General features: G+C 39.0%; 2 protein-coding genes across 10 annotated transcripts in view; one reads left to right on the forward strand and one right to left on the reverse strand.

The window, feature by feature from the left end:
• Positions 1-17,540, reverse strand: part of LOC109406602 (cation-independent mannose-6-phosphate receptor) — a 236,869-nt gene that overhangs the window by 184,457 nt on the left and 34,872 nt on the right. The gene's annotated exons all lie outside the window — the stretch shown is intronic.
• On the forward strand, positions 1,582-17,522 carry LOC109402615 (protein toll). Its single transcript, XM_019675312.3, has 2 exons — positions 1,582-3,002; positions 15,167-17,522. The coding sequence occupies exons 1-2, from the start codon at positions 2,041-2,043 to the stop codon at positions 16,905-16,907; spliced, it is 2,703 nt and encodes a 900-aa protein (XP_019530857.2). The 5' UTR covers positions 1,582-2,040; the 3' UTR covers positions 16,908-17,522.

Here is a 17,540-nt window from a genome sequence, read left to right on the forward strand (position 1 = left end):
AAAGTGTTCTGTCGAAATATATTTAGAGAATCCTAGTGGAATTCTTTCAGGTATACGTGCCGGGATCTTTGCTGGCTTCTCGGGAGTGTTTCAGGTATTCCTCTCGTGATTTATACAGTAATTCCTCCCGGGATTTCTTCTGCGATTATTTCAGAGATTCCTACCAAGCCATCAGCTGAGATTCCTCTCAGGATTCTACCAGATACGCCTTCCGGAATTCTTTCAATACGTTCGAGATTCCTTCAGGAATTTCTATTGGGTTTGTTTAGGAAAATATTGGAAGGTTTCTTCCAAGTATTCTAGTCAGCATTCCTTTAGGGATTACTGCTGCAGTTCCTTCAAAGATGCCTTCTGGGATTTCGTAAAGGATTCTTTTAGAGGTTCCTGCTAGTATTGCTCCATAAATTCCAACTTGTATTCTTTCGAAGATTTCTGTGAATCTTGAGAATCTTGCGCGATTCTTTTAGGTATTCGAGCCAGGATTCCTGCCGGGGTTCCTCCAAAGATTCTTCCCGTTTTTTGACATTTCACCCAGGATTCATTCAATTATTCTTTCAGGGAGTCCTTTCGAGCTTCCAGCCGGGATTCCTTCCGTGACTTCTCTAAGGATCCTATCAGGGATTCTGTACGGGCGTGAATTACAGCTTGAGAGTGGGAGAGTAAGAGAAAAATACCCAACTAACAAAAGTAGCTGCATAAGAGCTTATGGAACAAACACTTATGTAAAAGTGGTTAATTAAGCTCTTATACAGCATAAATGTTAGTTAGAGAAATAGGCTTTTTGATGCTTTTAAATATCTTTAGTAAATCATGATGTCATCTGACAGTCATTTTCTTCAGTGGTTGTCCTCTCTTTCACTAATTAACGCATTGTATCTATACGGATCAGAATACAACGATAGTATGCAATTTGGGCTTAAATAGAGCTTGAAAAAATATCAGACTTCAAGTATATATGTACATTGAAGGTATTTTAATAGAAACTTCACCATAGACTTCAATGTTTTTAATGACATCATGTTCATTTAAAACCCACATATTGCTCAATATTGCAATATTTCTGAAGATTTTACGTATGGTGAGTACGTAAAGAGAGTTAGTGTGGTATTGAGTGGAAATTCAATTACTTTATCAAAAATCGTTATATGTGAAAAATATAACTTTTACAGTATTTTAACGTTTGATTATGCTACTCTTAGTCAGCACTCTTTATTTCGAATTTTTGTTTAGGAAAATGAAATTCGAGAAATGTTGAACACTGCAGTTAATTCTACATGAAATTACAAAGGCCATGCATACTTTTAGGCGTTTATCGGGTTAGATTTCTGTCCCAATTTAAAAGTCCTTTTTTCTATTCTTTTTGCGTGGTTATCACCTCTCTCACTTATTTAGAGCTGAATTGTATCTATACGGATCAGAATATAACGATAGCGTAGAAGTTGTGGCGAAATAGAACTTGAGAAAATTATCAGATATTGAGGACCTACAATGAAGAATTGTTTGGAACTACATCATAGACTTCAATTTTTTTTTGTCAAATCATGCCTATTTTATTGAAACTTGACCTTTGATGACAAATTTATTTCAAGATTTGATTTGTGAGACACCTTGGGCGTTAACGGGTTAAACAAGCAGAATCATTTGAAAAGTTTTATGAAAGGACTCCGGACAGATTCTGAAAGCATTCCGGGTTCATTAAATCTACCAAACCTATAGTTTGAAGATTTTTCATCATCGAAACCCACTGCCCACAATTTAGCGTGTGCACTCTTCTCATCCATATGTAGAGGAGAATCCCCGCGCGCGCATTCGCGATTGTGGTAGGTTACATAGAGAGCGTCCGCGCACTTCAGCACAGTGAAATATTGCCGATCGCCGCCCGGCAGATGGAGATGACCGTTCAATCAGCGCAGTTGATCGCGTCGCGACGACCTTTGCGTGTTCGCGTTGTTGTTTGTGCTGCATTATTCATCCTCTGCTGATAGGCATTAGTGAAAAAGATCGCTCCTCGCAGGTGTGTGTGGTTTAGTACGTAGTGTAATGCCGAAGCTAGTGAACTTGACCTTGATAGTCACGTTTGGCGTTTTATTCGGACCTATCAAGCCGGCCTGGGGTTATCTGTGTGAAGAAATTAGGGCCCTGCCTACGCCGGGCCCTTGCAGTTGTCCCGAGGACGATAGGAAAGTGTTGTGCGAGGATTTTGCGATGTATCTACCGTCGGAAGATAAAACTGTAATCGACATCCAGTGCTATGGGAAGGAACTGCAGTTTAATCATACGACTCCGTTGGATGTGAATTTCAAGGAGATAAGCAAACTAGAAGTGCATTCTTGTGTGGTGAACGTTCCGCTTAAGGACACCTTGGACAGGATCGGAATACGCGATGTACACTCGGTGTTGTTCGACGGAGGTACGCGATTAGTAAACCGATTATCGTTGAGTGGACTGAACTTGACAAAGGTGAAAATAGACGGCGAAAATATTGCATTGATAAGCGACGACGACGACCTGCTACCGGACAGTAACCAGCTGGAAGAGTTCCATCTTTGCTACAGTAATATCAGTTCTTTACCAAACAACTTTCTGAACAGCAAGTCTCGCCTCAAATCTCTATACGTCTCAGACAATACAAACTTGAAGATCCTTCCGGAAGTTCTATCCATCCCGTCCTTAGAAACACTGTACCTGTATCACAACAACATTTCCAGAATAACATCGCCGCACTTCTCTCTGCTTCGTAACCTAACACTTTTGGATCTGAAGCACAACCCAATCGAAACGATCTCAGAAGATGCCTTTCAATCGAACCATGCACTCAAAACTCTCCATCTGCGGTTCGATGGAGCGCAACTACCGGAGGGCATATTTTGGCCGCTGACGATGCTAGAAGAGTTACGGATCATGAACGGTCGACTGGAACACATTCAAAAGGGGTTGTTCTGGAATCAAACCCGGCTTCAGATCCTGGATTTGAGCGGAAATCGTTTGACAGTTCTACAAGGGTAGGTATCAACCAATATAGGCTCAGTGTACCAGTTATGGCTATAGTACCTTAAATTCGCCATAGTTGATTTTCAACCATTAAAGATACAAATCAACAAGAAAAAAATCGTGAACAACAGATCACGATCACAGAGATGATTGCAATCATTCAAACTTCACAATTTGCTCAAATTATGGTAGAAATAAATCATTTTCCTTAACTTTTCGGCCTCCTTGCACCCTATTTCGCCATAGTGTACCAGTTATGGCAAATCCCATAAAGAATGCATGTAAATAGTGCGAAGTGGAACCCAAATTAACAAATGTGTCCATAACTGGTACAGGGTTCCTATCATTGGTACACGCCGTAATAAATACTAAAAGTAGTTTTGGCTCCGTTTTTATATTTTTCCTGTAAAGTATGAAAACTAATCAATCATTTGACTTATTGTTTACATTCGTCGGTCTTCTTCTTATTTTTGTAGAAATAGTTTTTCTTAGGTGGTGCGATAACTGGTACAGGCACCCTACATATTGGCATTTTTAATCCAAATGTAGACAGGTTGAAAGTTTATACATGACAGTGAGTTTCATCACTTTTCAAAGTATCCTGCATAAAGCCTCTGGTGCTTCTCAGCGGTATTCTACGAATACTTCCGCAATTATTAACTGATAGCTTCCGTAGCCAACTGACCTTTGTTAATATGCGTCTTCTCTTTATTCTTGGCGTATCGTCCCAACTGAGTCGAAGCCCGTATTTCAGTTTGGTATTACACAGTTTTCCTAACCGTTTAACCTTATTCACAGCTCTATTGGCCACCAGGGTATTACGTGAGCGATTGCCATTGACTGACAGCTGCACTTATACTGTGTACTACTCCTTAATGTATTCTATTCTACTTTATCTAACTGTTGCCTTTGTACCGCTTCACTTTACTACTCTATCCAAGGTAGAATGATGAACACGATGATGTTGATATGTGTCTGTTGTTCCTATTCCAGTCTGATAATCGAACCATCCCGGTCTGATAGAGCTATGGGCTCTAAAGAGTAAGTGCCAGCCGCTCTCGAGAAGAAAAGCAACTGACTAAAAATCGCAATTGTCAGCAGGGCTGGGATCGAAGCCATGACCATCCGTTTATGAAGCGTGTGACCACTGCGCCACGTGCCCCGTAAACTTACACAGTACACGACACTGAAGACGGCCTTACAGTTGAGGTCGAAATACGTTTCTGTCAGAGGATGGAAATTCTTAGTGGAATTAAAAGGAACAGTACTTAACACGATTTGCTTTTTACTTAAACAGTTATTAACTGGAAATTTTGTCAATGACTATTTTACATTTGTAAATCTTCTTGTGGCAGGCACGAAAGGAGTCGTCCGAAGGAATCAAGCCAATTAACGTTAAGTTAAATTTCTGGACCGACCGGGACTTGATCCCGTCATACTTCACATGGTTTTGCTGAATACAAGCGCGTTTTCGTGTATCGTGTATTATTCACGTTTTTACAACACTTATCGCAAAAATGTATGCATTCGAGAGAATGTTTCGTTTTCGATTTACAAACCAGGCGTGGCTGGACTGAGTGGAACCAAACTTGATAGATTGTTTCCCGTGTCGTCGCTGCCAGTGTTTGTGATTGGTAGAAGAGCTATTCAGCTCCTTCAGCTATGCACGATGAACATCGTTATTTTAGCAGAGATATTGACCGTTCGTGATGGAATGGAAAATATGCGCTTCAATCGATCCGATTAATAAAGTGCGGTTGTTTACAATCGTGGCCTAACGATTATGGAAATGGAATGCAAAGTTGGTTTAAACGACGCATCATGCAAGCCAACGAATCTAATGCTTAATTTGAACTTTTACCAAAGCCACATGGGAAAACAACACTACTAGCATTGCCATACCGTCGATGGGGGTGACAATGGGTCTGGGGGGTAAGATTGAGTCAAAACGGAGAAACATAAAATTTGAAATAGTTCATCAACTATCGTTAATTTATATTATTTCAAAGAGGAGATGTTTTTACACGTCATGATGCAGAATAAGATGTTTAGCAATAATCGTTTTTGTTAAATTTGTGGCTAAACTTATATTATGAAACTACTAATAAATCACTCTGAAAAAATTTCTCCGTCGTAATGTTTCACACAAGTACCGTCAAGGCACCATTCACCGTGGATCTAAGAGGATTCGGGGCAAATAAGAGCTGTCATTTGACACCAGTCTCATAAACATTGTTGGTGCCGCTTTTAATTGCTTTCATTATTGGTTAAAATTAAAGCAATACCCACAGAAGTAGAAAAATTTTCACAAAATTTGGTGATATAGTACAATTAGTAAAGGGTAGTAGGGTCGCCTAATTCCGTGGTAGGTCACCATTCACCGTGGTAGTAGGGACCCATTCACCGTGTATGAGAAATTTTATTCTACTTTGTTTAAGAATGATCAAAACAACCCAGCCAAGGGAATTTTCTTCGTTTAAATTCATTTCAAGTAGTAACTTGCAAGATTTTATTAGAAAAACGAATGTTCAAATTTTCGATTTTTTCTAGATATATGGGACAATATGGGGCACGGTGAATGGAGACCATTGATTTTTAGGGTACCCATTTACCGTGCCTTTTTGTTTCAATTAAAAAGTACGAGCAATCGTACTTTCTTGTTAAACTTACTTCGGTAATGCAAAATACATACCTGATATGTGAATTTAATTACTTCTTGGTGGAATAAAAACGTTACTACATTTAGTTTATCGCTTAAATGACCTAAGCGCAGTTTTCGTTTTTTCACTATGAATTCAGTGAACGAGCAGAAACCCGCTTCATGTAAACACACTTTAGTGTCAAAATGATACTTTTTAATGTTTCTAATGAGCGTTTTGACATGGTAACAATACATTAGTGTTGTATTGGTGAAATTGAAGGGAAATTGTCATATCATTCAATCATAATATGGAAATATTGAAAAAATATTCGAAGGCACACGGTGAATGGAGCCCCCACGGTGAATGGCGCCTTGACGGTACCTAACCATAAATTTTCTTATTAGTGGTTAGCTGTAGGTATTACCTGGTTGATGCAACGAAAAAAGCGGGCTGTCAATGCACTTTTTATTTAAATATTCAATATTTTCGATCCTATGTCTAAATATTAGGAATGGGGGTGAGATTGGGTCAAGCAAGTTATCGAGTGCACATAACCTTGACAAAAAAATCAACTTGTTATCCAGTCCCCATTTGACGTTAGAGTGGTGTTATGTTTACCGTAGCTTCGTAAAAGCACGCTTTTTATCGAAAACATCTCGAAGAAGTGTCAAGCGAGTGTGTTCATACGTTTAGTGCCTAAAATCGTTTATAACAATAAATCCATGCGTTTGGACAGCTCCTCTGATCATCAGCTAATCTTTAGTGTACTGCAATATCGTAAGTTCACAAAATAGACTTGACAGCGTTTTTCTTCTCCACTCATTTTTTTAATTTTCAGGAAATATCGTGAAACTACCAGACGCCAGTGGCACCCAGGACATACCGGGGCCAAAAAAACCGGTAACATGACACATTTTCGGAAGACGAACGAACGTCGAAAAATATCATGTTTTCTTTTTTTTTTCAATAAATCTTTCAATGCGCCTCTCCCTCATTGTAATCCCACCTCCTTTCATGGAGGTTGAAACTTTGAATGAGGATGATTATGGTGGCTAAAAATGCTGATACAACCTACAAACTTTATTTTATCAAATTTCTACCATTTTTTCGATTGCATCGGCCCTTTTAGGTGTATTAATCATCTTTTAAAATTACCTAAGTTTTTATTCGTCATGGTTACATTGTATTTTAAGTATGTTTACTAGATATGATCAATAAAATTAACTTCTATTCTTAGATAGGTAACTTCGAATACCTTCGAATACCCCCTCTAAGGGGTGAGATTGGGTCAATTTTCAATCATTTGTAGTTTAGTAGATAATTCATATAATGTGATACTTTCTTGCTCAACTATCATTACCATATAGAAGAGTATACATACCAAATAAAAAGTTATTCCGACTTCAACTGCATTTGTTATTCAAAAAACAATCTTTGAGTATCATTTTCTGACCCATTCTCACCCCCAACGACGGTACTTTACTTTTCAACTCTGGCCATGGTTAGAAATTCTAACTTAGAATGATTAGCACGACCATGTTGATTTGTGACTGTTGTTAAAACTATGGAGTCAAGAGGGTAAATGCCAGCCGCTCTCGAAAAGAAAAGCAACTTACATAGTTAATAACTGAGAATTTTCTTTGTCAAAGACTATTCTACAGTTTAGTTGTATATGTTCGCCTGGCAGACAAATATTTCTGGACCGACCGGGGATCGATCCCGTCATCTTTTGCTCCCGTCATGATTTTGCTGAATACAAGGAGAATGTTTTGTGTTCGATTGTGCGCGAGATTTACAAACCAGGCGTGACTGGACTGAGTGGAAACAAAACTAGGTACATTGTTCCCCGTGACGTCGCTGCCAGGGTTGTGATTGGTAGGAGAGCTATGCACAACGAACATCGATCATTAGCAGAGATATTGGCCGTTCGTGTTGGAATGGAAAATATGCGTTTCAATCGATTCGATTAATAGAGTGCGATTGTTTACAATCGTGTCTGACGATTGTGAAAATACAATGTTGGTTTGAAAGACGCATCCAGCCGACGGGGCTCGTGTTTAATTAGAACTTGTAGTAATCCTATGGGAAAATACACTGCTGGTAACCTGTTCAAATAGAACAGACATAAAACAAAAAAGTGGAACCCTAAAAATGCATTGATCCTATTTTAAAATTACGTAACGCTATAAGGGGAGGGGGAAGTCCAGCGTAGCGTTACGATTCATAAAAAAAAATTTTAGATTTTCATACAAAAAGCGTTACATGGAGGAAGAGAGGAGGTCTGAAACGGTCAATTTTAGCGTTACGTAATTTGTGTACCATGCCTAAGGAGTTCCTAGATTCCCTCGAAATTCCTTCCGAAATGTTCAACGGGGAATGACTGGATTTACGTAAAACTCGGTATTTTTGGAATTCAGTCTCAGAAAAGCGTTGATCTCAATTAATCAACGCTTTTCTGAGTCTGAAAGCCGAATAATACCAAGTCTTTCCGGATTTTTTCAAGACATTAGTACCGAGATTCTCTCTAGGATTCACAAGCAAATTGCAGGCAGCAATTTTTCAAAAGGAATTTATTCCATGGTTTCTCCACAAATTAATTCTAGGATCCCTCCAGAATTTCCTTCTGTGATTCCTCAGGGAGCTCCATTTGGTATTCCTTGAGAAGTTCCATCTGGGATCTCTTCTAAGATTCTTAAAATGCTCCATCTGAGTTTCTTTCAGGAACTCCTTCCAGGATTTCTTCAGAGATTCCTGGTGGGTCCTAAACTGATTGATTTCGGGATTTCTCAGAGCTCTGGAAGCCAGGAAATTCACCCGAGATTCTTCTAATAGTTTCTTTTGAAATGTTTTCAGAAGTTTTCCTCCACGAGAACCAGAATCGAGGACACTTTAATCAGGGCACCAAAACTTGACATGCGACGGCTCTAACTTCATGATTTTTCATTTCCATCATCTTAGAAACCGTAAAAAGGACCAATGACCCTCTGGCAACCCGTGGCTACCGGAAAGAGCCCTGAAAAAACCTGCCTCGAAGACGTTTTAGCCATGGCGCCAAAACTAGCCGTGCAATGGCTCAATCTTCATGATTTTTCATCTCCATTATTTTAGTAACCTTAAAAAGAATCAATGACCTGCCTGGCCAACACTTGGCCACCAGAATGTACCCTGGAGGAACCTGCTTCGTAGAAGTGTTGGTCATGGCGCCAAAACTAAGTTCAGGATTTTTTATATTCATCATCTTAGTAACAGTATGAAGGATCAATAAACTCCCTGGCCAACCCATGGCCACGAGTATGGGCAATAGAGGAACATGTTTCGAGGATCTTTTGGTAATGGCGCCAAGACTAGGCAAGGCACGCAACGGATTTATCATTATGATTGAAAAGATAGAACCGCCGCATGCCTAGGTTTGGCGTCAGATTCAAAAATCTTGGAAACTGGTTTCTCTAGAGCACATACCGGTAGCCGTAGCCATGGGTTAACCCGAGCAGAAAAGAATAACAACTGAATAACATATCAAGACCAACAATTGAAAAGGCCACATCAACATTGCGTAAACAATCACGTTTCTGTCGGCTTAGGGCTTTTTGGGATCCACCCACGCATCTCACCACCAATTAACAGAAAGCTTGATCTTTTCGCTTTCTGTTAGTGATGGTGAGGTGTGTGGGTGGAGTTCAAAAGGCCTCAAGTCGACAGAAACATATTTGTTTACAAAATGTTGATGCGGCCTTTTCAATTGTTGGTCTTAATATCATGGTATTAATCTTAAATACCATTATACCATAGATAGAATACCTCGATATGCCCTTGATTAGGCTGTAATAAGAGGCAAAATAACAAAAACGAATACCATATTTTAGTATAAGGAACACCCAGAAAATAACAAGTCTTGTTATTTCGATAATGAATGCATACCTAACATTTCAAGTTCAGTTTTTTGTAATTCAAAGGGTATTGAATAACAAAGTAATAACTACTCTTGCTATTAAATTGTACATTTTTAGATAGCTCTAAGATGTAATAGCAAAACTTGTTCTTCGGTCATTTTCACTGCTAAATAAACAAATACCGCATCAATACCAAACTCTGCTCAAATACCTCCAATTGTTATTATGATGTTCTCGTAAAATTTCGTAGAATAACATAGCAATTACAATTTTTGGTATAAGAGTACAGGTTGCTCTATGCATGGTATTTGGAAGATATTCCCCTCTGCTCGGGTTGGCCAGGGAGGTTATTGGTCTTTTTAGTGATTACAGGTCGGACTCGATTATGCGTGATTCGATTATTAGGAGAAAAAGGCTGTATTATAGGGGTATAATTTATTTACACTGCATTTATGTTTTTTATTGATTAAAATGCCACTAAATAGTAGCAGAAACTATTAGCAGGGATATGATCATTCATTTGCAATCAGTTACATTCACTTACTGTTAACTCGCCTCAGAAACATCGTAGCAAAAAGCAATATATGTAGCACATTTTCATTTTTGTTTTACCTGAAGTTTCGTAGAATGATGTACTAGCGTAGCATCAATAATTGTTTCAACAGAAAGCAGCAAACGCAACTTTCCACGGCGTGAATGTAATTTACATTCACCGCATGAAGAGTTGCCTTCACAGCTCATTCACGACTTTGTTGTGCGTGTGCAGCCCTAATGTTATTTGGCAAACTTTCGGATAAAACTGCCAGAATAAATTCATCCAATCATTGTTTCTTTGATAGCATGCTTCTGAACTAAGATACTAAGATAAAATTATGAACTAAGGTAGCAAGTGAATGTAACTAGTGGTAAATGAATGATCCCATCCCGGACTATTAGTAACATTGAGCTTGTATAAAATGGTCCTGCAAGTCGACAAAATATCTAGATTCAGACCGAGAATTGAACCCGTCATCTCCGGATTACCGATATTGCACGTTTAGTCGTAGATTATCGCGCAAAAATGTCAAAAATCGCTCATAGATCGTCGCCAGTTCATCATAGTGACCGAGGGATTCATCGGTAAAACATTTGCAAAATACTCTGTTTGGTTTCATGTTAAATATTGTGGTTTTTACATTCCTATTCGTCTTCGATGGAATGGTCAGTTAAATTGACTTAGAAACAAAGTAGAAATATGTTAATTTCCACAAGAGGCGTCATAAAACACTGCATTGTTAAATCAAACAGAATTTCATATGGATTTGAAATAAGGAAAACGGTTTGAAACTATGAGAATTCAAGTAATTTCAAAAGAATTTCAATGTGTAAATTCAACAAACGCTATTTTAGTTTCAATGTGAACGCTTTTCTGTCCGTGTTGCCTTTCGAAATATATTAAAAACCTTTTATTTTCCGGGATAAGGTACACCGGAACAAGTTGAAACGGGTGGAGCAAGATGAAACGCGACGTTTTGAAATAGATTTCAATACAATTTGGAAATTTATCCTTCGCCAAAAGATTGTTGAAATCAAAAACTATGTGTTATGGAAATCAAATTGTTTATCATCATTAGTAAACATTATGTTAACCCACTGTTTCATCTTACCCTACCCGTTTCAACTTGCCCCGGTGTACCTTACCTCAATAAATTTCTCATGAGATTCCTCAAATGTTCTGTGGGGCCGTTCATAAACCACGTAGATTTTTTTGGGGGAAGAGGCAAGTCCTCCCGAAAATGTTCCTGGGATTTCTCGAAGTTTTTTCTATTCCATCAGTAGTTTCTTTTGAGATTCTTGAAAAAGGTTTTTTTTTCTGGTGTCCTTCTTCAAGAATTTAATGTGGGATTCTATCTGGGAATTATCCATGAGCTGCTGCCGGATTCTCCCAAGAATCGTCTTTGAAATTTCTCCCGGACTTTAGACTGGGAATCCTCCACAAACTTTTTATGATAAACTTCCAGGAATTCCTTATAGAAACCTTCTAAGTTTCCGCCAGGATTTCTTCCTGAGAATACTCCTAGATTTCCTTACAAAAATCCTCCAGAAATGTCTTAAGAGAAACCTCCATAAGTCACTTCTGGGGGCCTTCGTGAAGCCGTTTCTGGAAATTTTCCATAAATTCCCTCTGAAAATCCTGCAGGAATCGTTCAGTAGTTCCATCTGGAAATCTTTCAGGATATATTTCAAGGAACCCTTCAGGAGAATTCCTTCTAAGAATCATATCAGAGCTTTCCCTAGGAGAAAAACCTCGAAATGTTCCCTCAGGGTTTTTTTGCAGGAAACCCCAGAATAAATTTCAAAGGGAATCCCCATAAGTATTTTCTGGGGGAATCCGCTGAAGATTCCTGAAGGTATTTCCAGACGGCATTTATGGATGAATCCACAGATGCTGTTCCTGCCCTAATAAACCAACACAATACACGCACCGTAATGTAGACGGTACAACAATACCGCATACTGTTCGAACTGTATCCCGAATGGGCGGTTAAGCAAATCTTATGGTTATCGTTTATGCGGGTGGAGACATCCTTAGAAGAAATACTTGAATCAATCTCCAGGTGGAATTTCAGAAGAAATCCCCACAAGGAGTTATAGAACACTTGGAAGGTATCCTGAAGGTATCCACAGATGAAGTTCCTGTAGGAATCCTAGAAGAACGTATGATAAATATATTTATTGATAGCGGAGGTTGATACGACGTAAACGCTGTGAGTAAGCAAACAAAATTCAAACTAATTGTAAAACAGATGACTTATGGAAAGTGAGTAGAGCGAAACGTTTTGGGGTCAGTGGTATAAATTTGGAGCAGCAAATATACGTCATTTGTGGATGCTCTCCCTAACAATTAAATCAAGTGCTTTTTAACCTTCCAGGACGCGCGCCATCAAGCAACCGAAACTACACCGCGCTCGAGCTGTATACGACGAGCGAGGTTTTTTGGTAGTGTTGTACTTTTTACAACAGCGCGCGTGCCGAAAGGTTAATGAAGTCCAGCAAAGTTTGGTCCAAAGGTTGAAATACAATTTCATTACAAGTTTATTTGATTGGTGAACTTTCAGGAATACATTCAGGGATATTCCAAAATATTTTTTTTCCAAAATATCGCTCTCGCATTTAAGAGCTCTTCCATTATTTCCTCATATGAGTTTCCTCCCTCATGAAGTTCCTCTGCTTTTTGGCTGTTTCATAAGGCCAAAAGTTCATAAATTCAAATAAATAGCTATTTCAAGAATCTGAAGAAGTTCTTCGAAGCAGTTTTTTAGAATTGCCTTCAAGGACTTTCATCAGCTTCTCGATGTTATCCTTCAGGAATTTCTGGTGGAGTTCCTTCAGGAATTCAGTATTCCAAAATCATCTAAGACATATCAACAGTTTCGCTTCGTTAATTTTCTAAGATTTTCTTCTTAAGATGTTTATACATTATTTTAGGGAATGTATTCTCTTTCTTCACGAATTCCACAAAGAGTTGTACCGTCGTTGGGGGTGAGAATGGGTCAAAAAAGGATACTCAATAATTGTTTGTTAAATAACAAATGCAATTGAATTCGGAATAACTTTTAATTTGGAATGTATACTCTTCTTTATGGTAATGATTGTTTAGCAAGAAAGTATCACGTTATATGAATTGCTTACTAAACTACAAATGATTGAAAATTGACCCAATCTCACCCCTTAGAGGGGGTGAGAATGGGTCAGAGTATTTGAAATCGCCTATCTAGGAATATAAGTTAATTTTATTGGTCATATCTAGTAAATCTAGCTAAAACAAAATGTTATCATGACGAATAAGAACTTAGGTAATTTTAAAAGACGATTAATCCACCTAAAAGATCTAATACATCGAAAAAATGGTTGAAATGTGATAAAATAACGTTTGTATGCTGTGTCGCCATTTTTAGCCACCATATTCATCCTCATTTAGAGTTTCAACCTCCATGAGAGTAGGGGGGATTACAATTAGGGAGGAGTGCATTTAAAAATTGATAGTAAAAAAATATCATAGTTTTAGTATACCGCATAAGAAATGTTTAACCAAACCCTCCGTTATAAACTCTTATGTACATGATCATTGGCCTCTATATTGCTAAAGCAAATCACTCCATCTCTAGATAGAGGAACGCTATTGAGTCTATTTAGTGAGGTTACGATATTGCAGTACTCTGAAGATTAGCTGATGATTAGAGAAGCATTCCAAACGCATGGGTGTATTATTATAAATGATTTTAGGCACTAAACGTATGAACACACTCGTTTGACACTTCTCGACATTTTTTCGAAAGAAAGCGTGCTTTTATAAAGAAACGGTAAACATGGCACCAGTCTAACGTCAAATGGGGACTAAATAACAAGTTGATTTTTTAGTTAAGGTTATGTGCACTCGATAACTTGCTTGACCCAATCTCATCCCCATTCCTAATATTTAGACATAGGGTCAAAAATATTGAATTTTAAAATAAAAAGAGCAATGACTTCCCGCTTTTTTTCATTGCATCAACCAGGTAATACCTACAGCTAATCACTTATAAGGAAATTTATGATTAGGTACTTGTGTTAAACAATACGATGGAGAAATTTTTTCAGAAGGATTTACTAGTAGTTTCATCATATAAGTTTAGCCACAAATTTTACAAAAAACGATTATTGCTAAACATCTTATTCTGTACCATGACGTGTAACAATATCTCCTCTTTGAAATAACATAAAGTTTTCAATATAAATTAGCGATAGTTGATGAGCTATTTCAAATTTTATGTTTCTCCGTTTTGACCCAATCTCACCCCCCAGACCCATTGTCACCCCCATCGACGGTAGTTGCTATTCTATTAAGTATTTCTTCAGAAATTTCTACAAGAGCACAAGGATGTATTGTATTTCTACAAGAGTACAAGGATGTATTGTAGGATTTTTTCCAGAATTTTTTATACATAATATTCAATCAATTTCATCAGGAATTTTCTCCAGAGCTTCCTGTCATAACACTTCCTTGGAGGAATTCTTTGCAGAGGTCTTCCAACAGTTGATCCGACAATTCCTTCAGGAGTTCCTTTAGAACATTTCCAGAGATCTCTTCAAAAATTCTTGGTGGAATTTCTTCAGAAGTATTTCTAAAATTTCTTCCAAGATTACCTTCAAAAATTCCTCCGAAAGAAATATTCAGTTAACAAACACATGATGCAATTTAAAGCGAAGTTTCAACCCCTTAATGAATAGCAGGTTCTTTCTGCAAAAAAAAAATCTAGAGGAATCAATGCATTAATTACTGGAGGAATTCCTGAAGTAAATTACTTCAATTTAGTACTAAATTAACAACATGGAGTGTGAAGAAGGAGACAATTTCAAATGTCACACGCTAATTTCATCTGGCATCTGCTGCCTAAAGCGACTTTTATGAGACTAAATCTGCATAATATATCTGAAACCTTGGATGATTTTTTTTTATTCTTAAAGAATGTAATTGCGTAGCTGATAGAAAAAATATTCGAAGTGTCTCTGTTACTTTGCAACACCATTCTCTACAAAAATCAGTTGTTGAATGTCACCTTCAATGCAAATCTCCGTGTTTATACTAAACCAAACTCATCCTTCTTTTCCTTTTTTTTTCAGACCTATCTTCATCCGACTGATCTCACTCGAATCCCTGGAAATCAATTCCAACAACCTACGTTCCGTGTCACGCGAAATATTCCCGAACAAGTTGCGGAATATCAGCTTCAAAACGAACAATTTCACCAGCATCCCGTTCAGACCGTACGATATTTCTCCATTCAACGCCCTACACGATCTTCACGAACTCGAGCTCGGGTCAAACAAGCTAACCGACATCGGAGCTTGGGCCAACCATCCATCGCTTGAGGTACTAAGTTTGAGTCATAACTTTATCCGAGAACTGAATATCGATGCGATACCACGACATCTGAAGTATTTGGATTTATCGCACAACCAAATACAGCGTATTGAAGCCGATGAAAACGCGCCGGTTAGGCGGCAAGAACTAAAGTTGTCCATCGAAGAGAACCCGTTGGAATTTGATTGTAGATCGATACATTTTATTCAGCTGGTCCGAAAGGGTACTTTGAAACTGACGCAGTCCAAAGACATAGAGAACTTGGACATCGATCGACTATATTGCGATACAGAACCAAGGTTATGTCCAAAAGAATGCAACAGTTGTCGGCTAGTTGGACCAAAACGGCAGCTGGTTCTGAACTGTTCCAACAAAAACTTGGAAAAGATCCCCCCGATTCCTCCGGAAATACATCTCGTGTCCTCGTCAATCGTTTTGGATGTTCGCCACAATGCGATTCGATTGCTTCCAACCGTGCAGAGCAATCCGGGATTTGCGATGATCAACACCCTTCTGCTGGATAACAACCAGCTCGAGAGCTGGAGTGTATCGAATCTGCACTCCAACCTTTCAATGATCTCATGGAATAACAATTCTCTCTACAATCTTGACCGGAAGCTGGTGGAGAGCATCATGGAGCTTCCGAACCTGAAACAGCTGTACCTGCTGGACAATCATTGGCCTTGCCACTGTAAACTCGCAAAACACATGACTCGGCTTCAAACCAAGGTCGTGAACTTCACTGCCCTGACCTGCGGATCAGGAACGAAACTAACGGAGTTCGAGGAATCGTGCGAGAGTGATATGCTCGCCTTCGTCCTAATTTCGTCCATCATCTTTGCCCTGATCGTCAGTGGTTTCGCCGTGTACTATCGCTTCCAACAGGTGATCAAGAAGTGGCTCTTCGTCAATCATCTATGTCTTAGCTGCGTCTCCGAAGCGGACATCGATACCGACTTCCAGTACGACGCTTTCATTTCGTATTCACACCGGGACGAACACTTCATCGTCCATGAATTAGTGCCAACCCTTGAGGCACCTCCGCAAAAGTTCCGACTCTGTATCCACCTACGAGATTTCGTCCCCGGAATGCTAATCGAAACGCAAATTCTCAACGCCATCACATGCTCCCGGAGAACGATTGTCTACGTGACGCAGAATTTCCTGCGGTCCGAGTGGACCCGGCACGAGTTCCGTCTGGCATTCGAGCAGTCCCTGCGGGAGAATCGCACCCGGTTGATTGTGATACTGGCGGACGATGTGCGGAGTCTGGACGAGTTGGATCCCCAGCTGAGGGTGTTCTTCAGTACGACGACCTATCTGCGAAGGGACGACGAAAAGTTCTGGCAGAAACTGGCGTACGCAATGCCGCACCGGGACGTCGTGGAACTGCAACGGGAACGGAAGATTCAACAGGCGGAGCAACGGCTGCGGAACAGTTCACTGCGGGAGGCCAACCGGAGGCGAGAGCAGCTGGATTTGGCCGATGTTGCGTTGTAGAATATATGCTTCAGGATAAGAGTGAGTGTTTCAGGTAGGATGCGGTAGTGAGTAGATGCCTAAAATACTCTTCAATGTTAGGATAGCTGAGATAAAAGGCGATAACAAATCGCAAATCGTCAATACTTTTTACCTATCAGTTCTAAGAACGTATCCCAACAAACTTAAATACTTAAATTCAGAAATTGATCTCGAAAAACGGTTTGCCGAGAATCCAACAGCTGATACCTCGGTAAAGTATTTACTGATTCTCGGTAAATTCCACGGAACTTTGCCGAGATCTCGGTAAAAAGTTGGATTACCGAGATATCGGCAAAGTTTGAACGAAATCTCGGTAAAACTTTTACCGAGATTCAGTGAAAATAATTACCGGATTCTCAGCTGTTGGGTTCTCGGTAATCCGTTTGCTGAGGTCGGCGAATTAATTTAAGTGTGAACTGGTTGAAACTCTGGAGTCTGGTAACTCAAAATGTTAGCTTTCTCCAACAAAAAGTATAAAAAGCACTAGAAATATAAGGAGAATCTAACTTTTTCGCATACTTACTAGGTATTTATAGTTAAAAATCATTGAAATCATAATAAAATTTAAAATGCGTTAAAAATGACACTACTTCATATTGTTTCGTTTATTTA

Source organism: Aedes albopictus, chromosome 1 (assembly GCF_035046485.1).
Source record: "Aedes albopictus strain Foshan chromosome 1, AalbF5, whole genome shotgun sequence".
In the NCBI taxonomy this organism is placed as follows: Eukaryota; Metazoa; Arthropoda; class Insecta; order Diptera; family Culicidae; genus Aedes; species Aedes albopictus.

Bases quoted from the DNA above. Each gene is read 5' to 3' on its own strand.
- LOC109402615 (XM_019675312.3), top strand. From the start codon at position 2,041: ATGCCGAAGCTAGTGAACTTGACCTTGATAGTCACGTTTGGCGTTTTA. The intron at 3,003-15,166 runs GTAGGTATCAAC...TTTTTTTTTCAG, and splicing joins CGTTTGACAGTTCTACAAGG to ACCTATCTTCATCCGACTGA.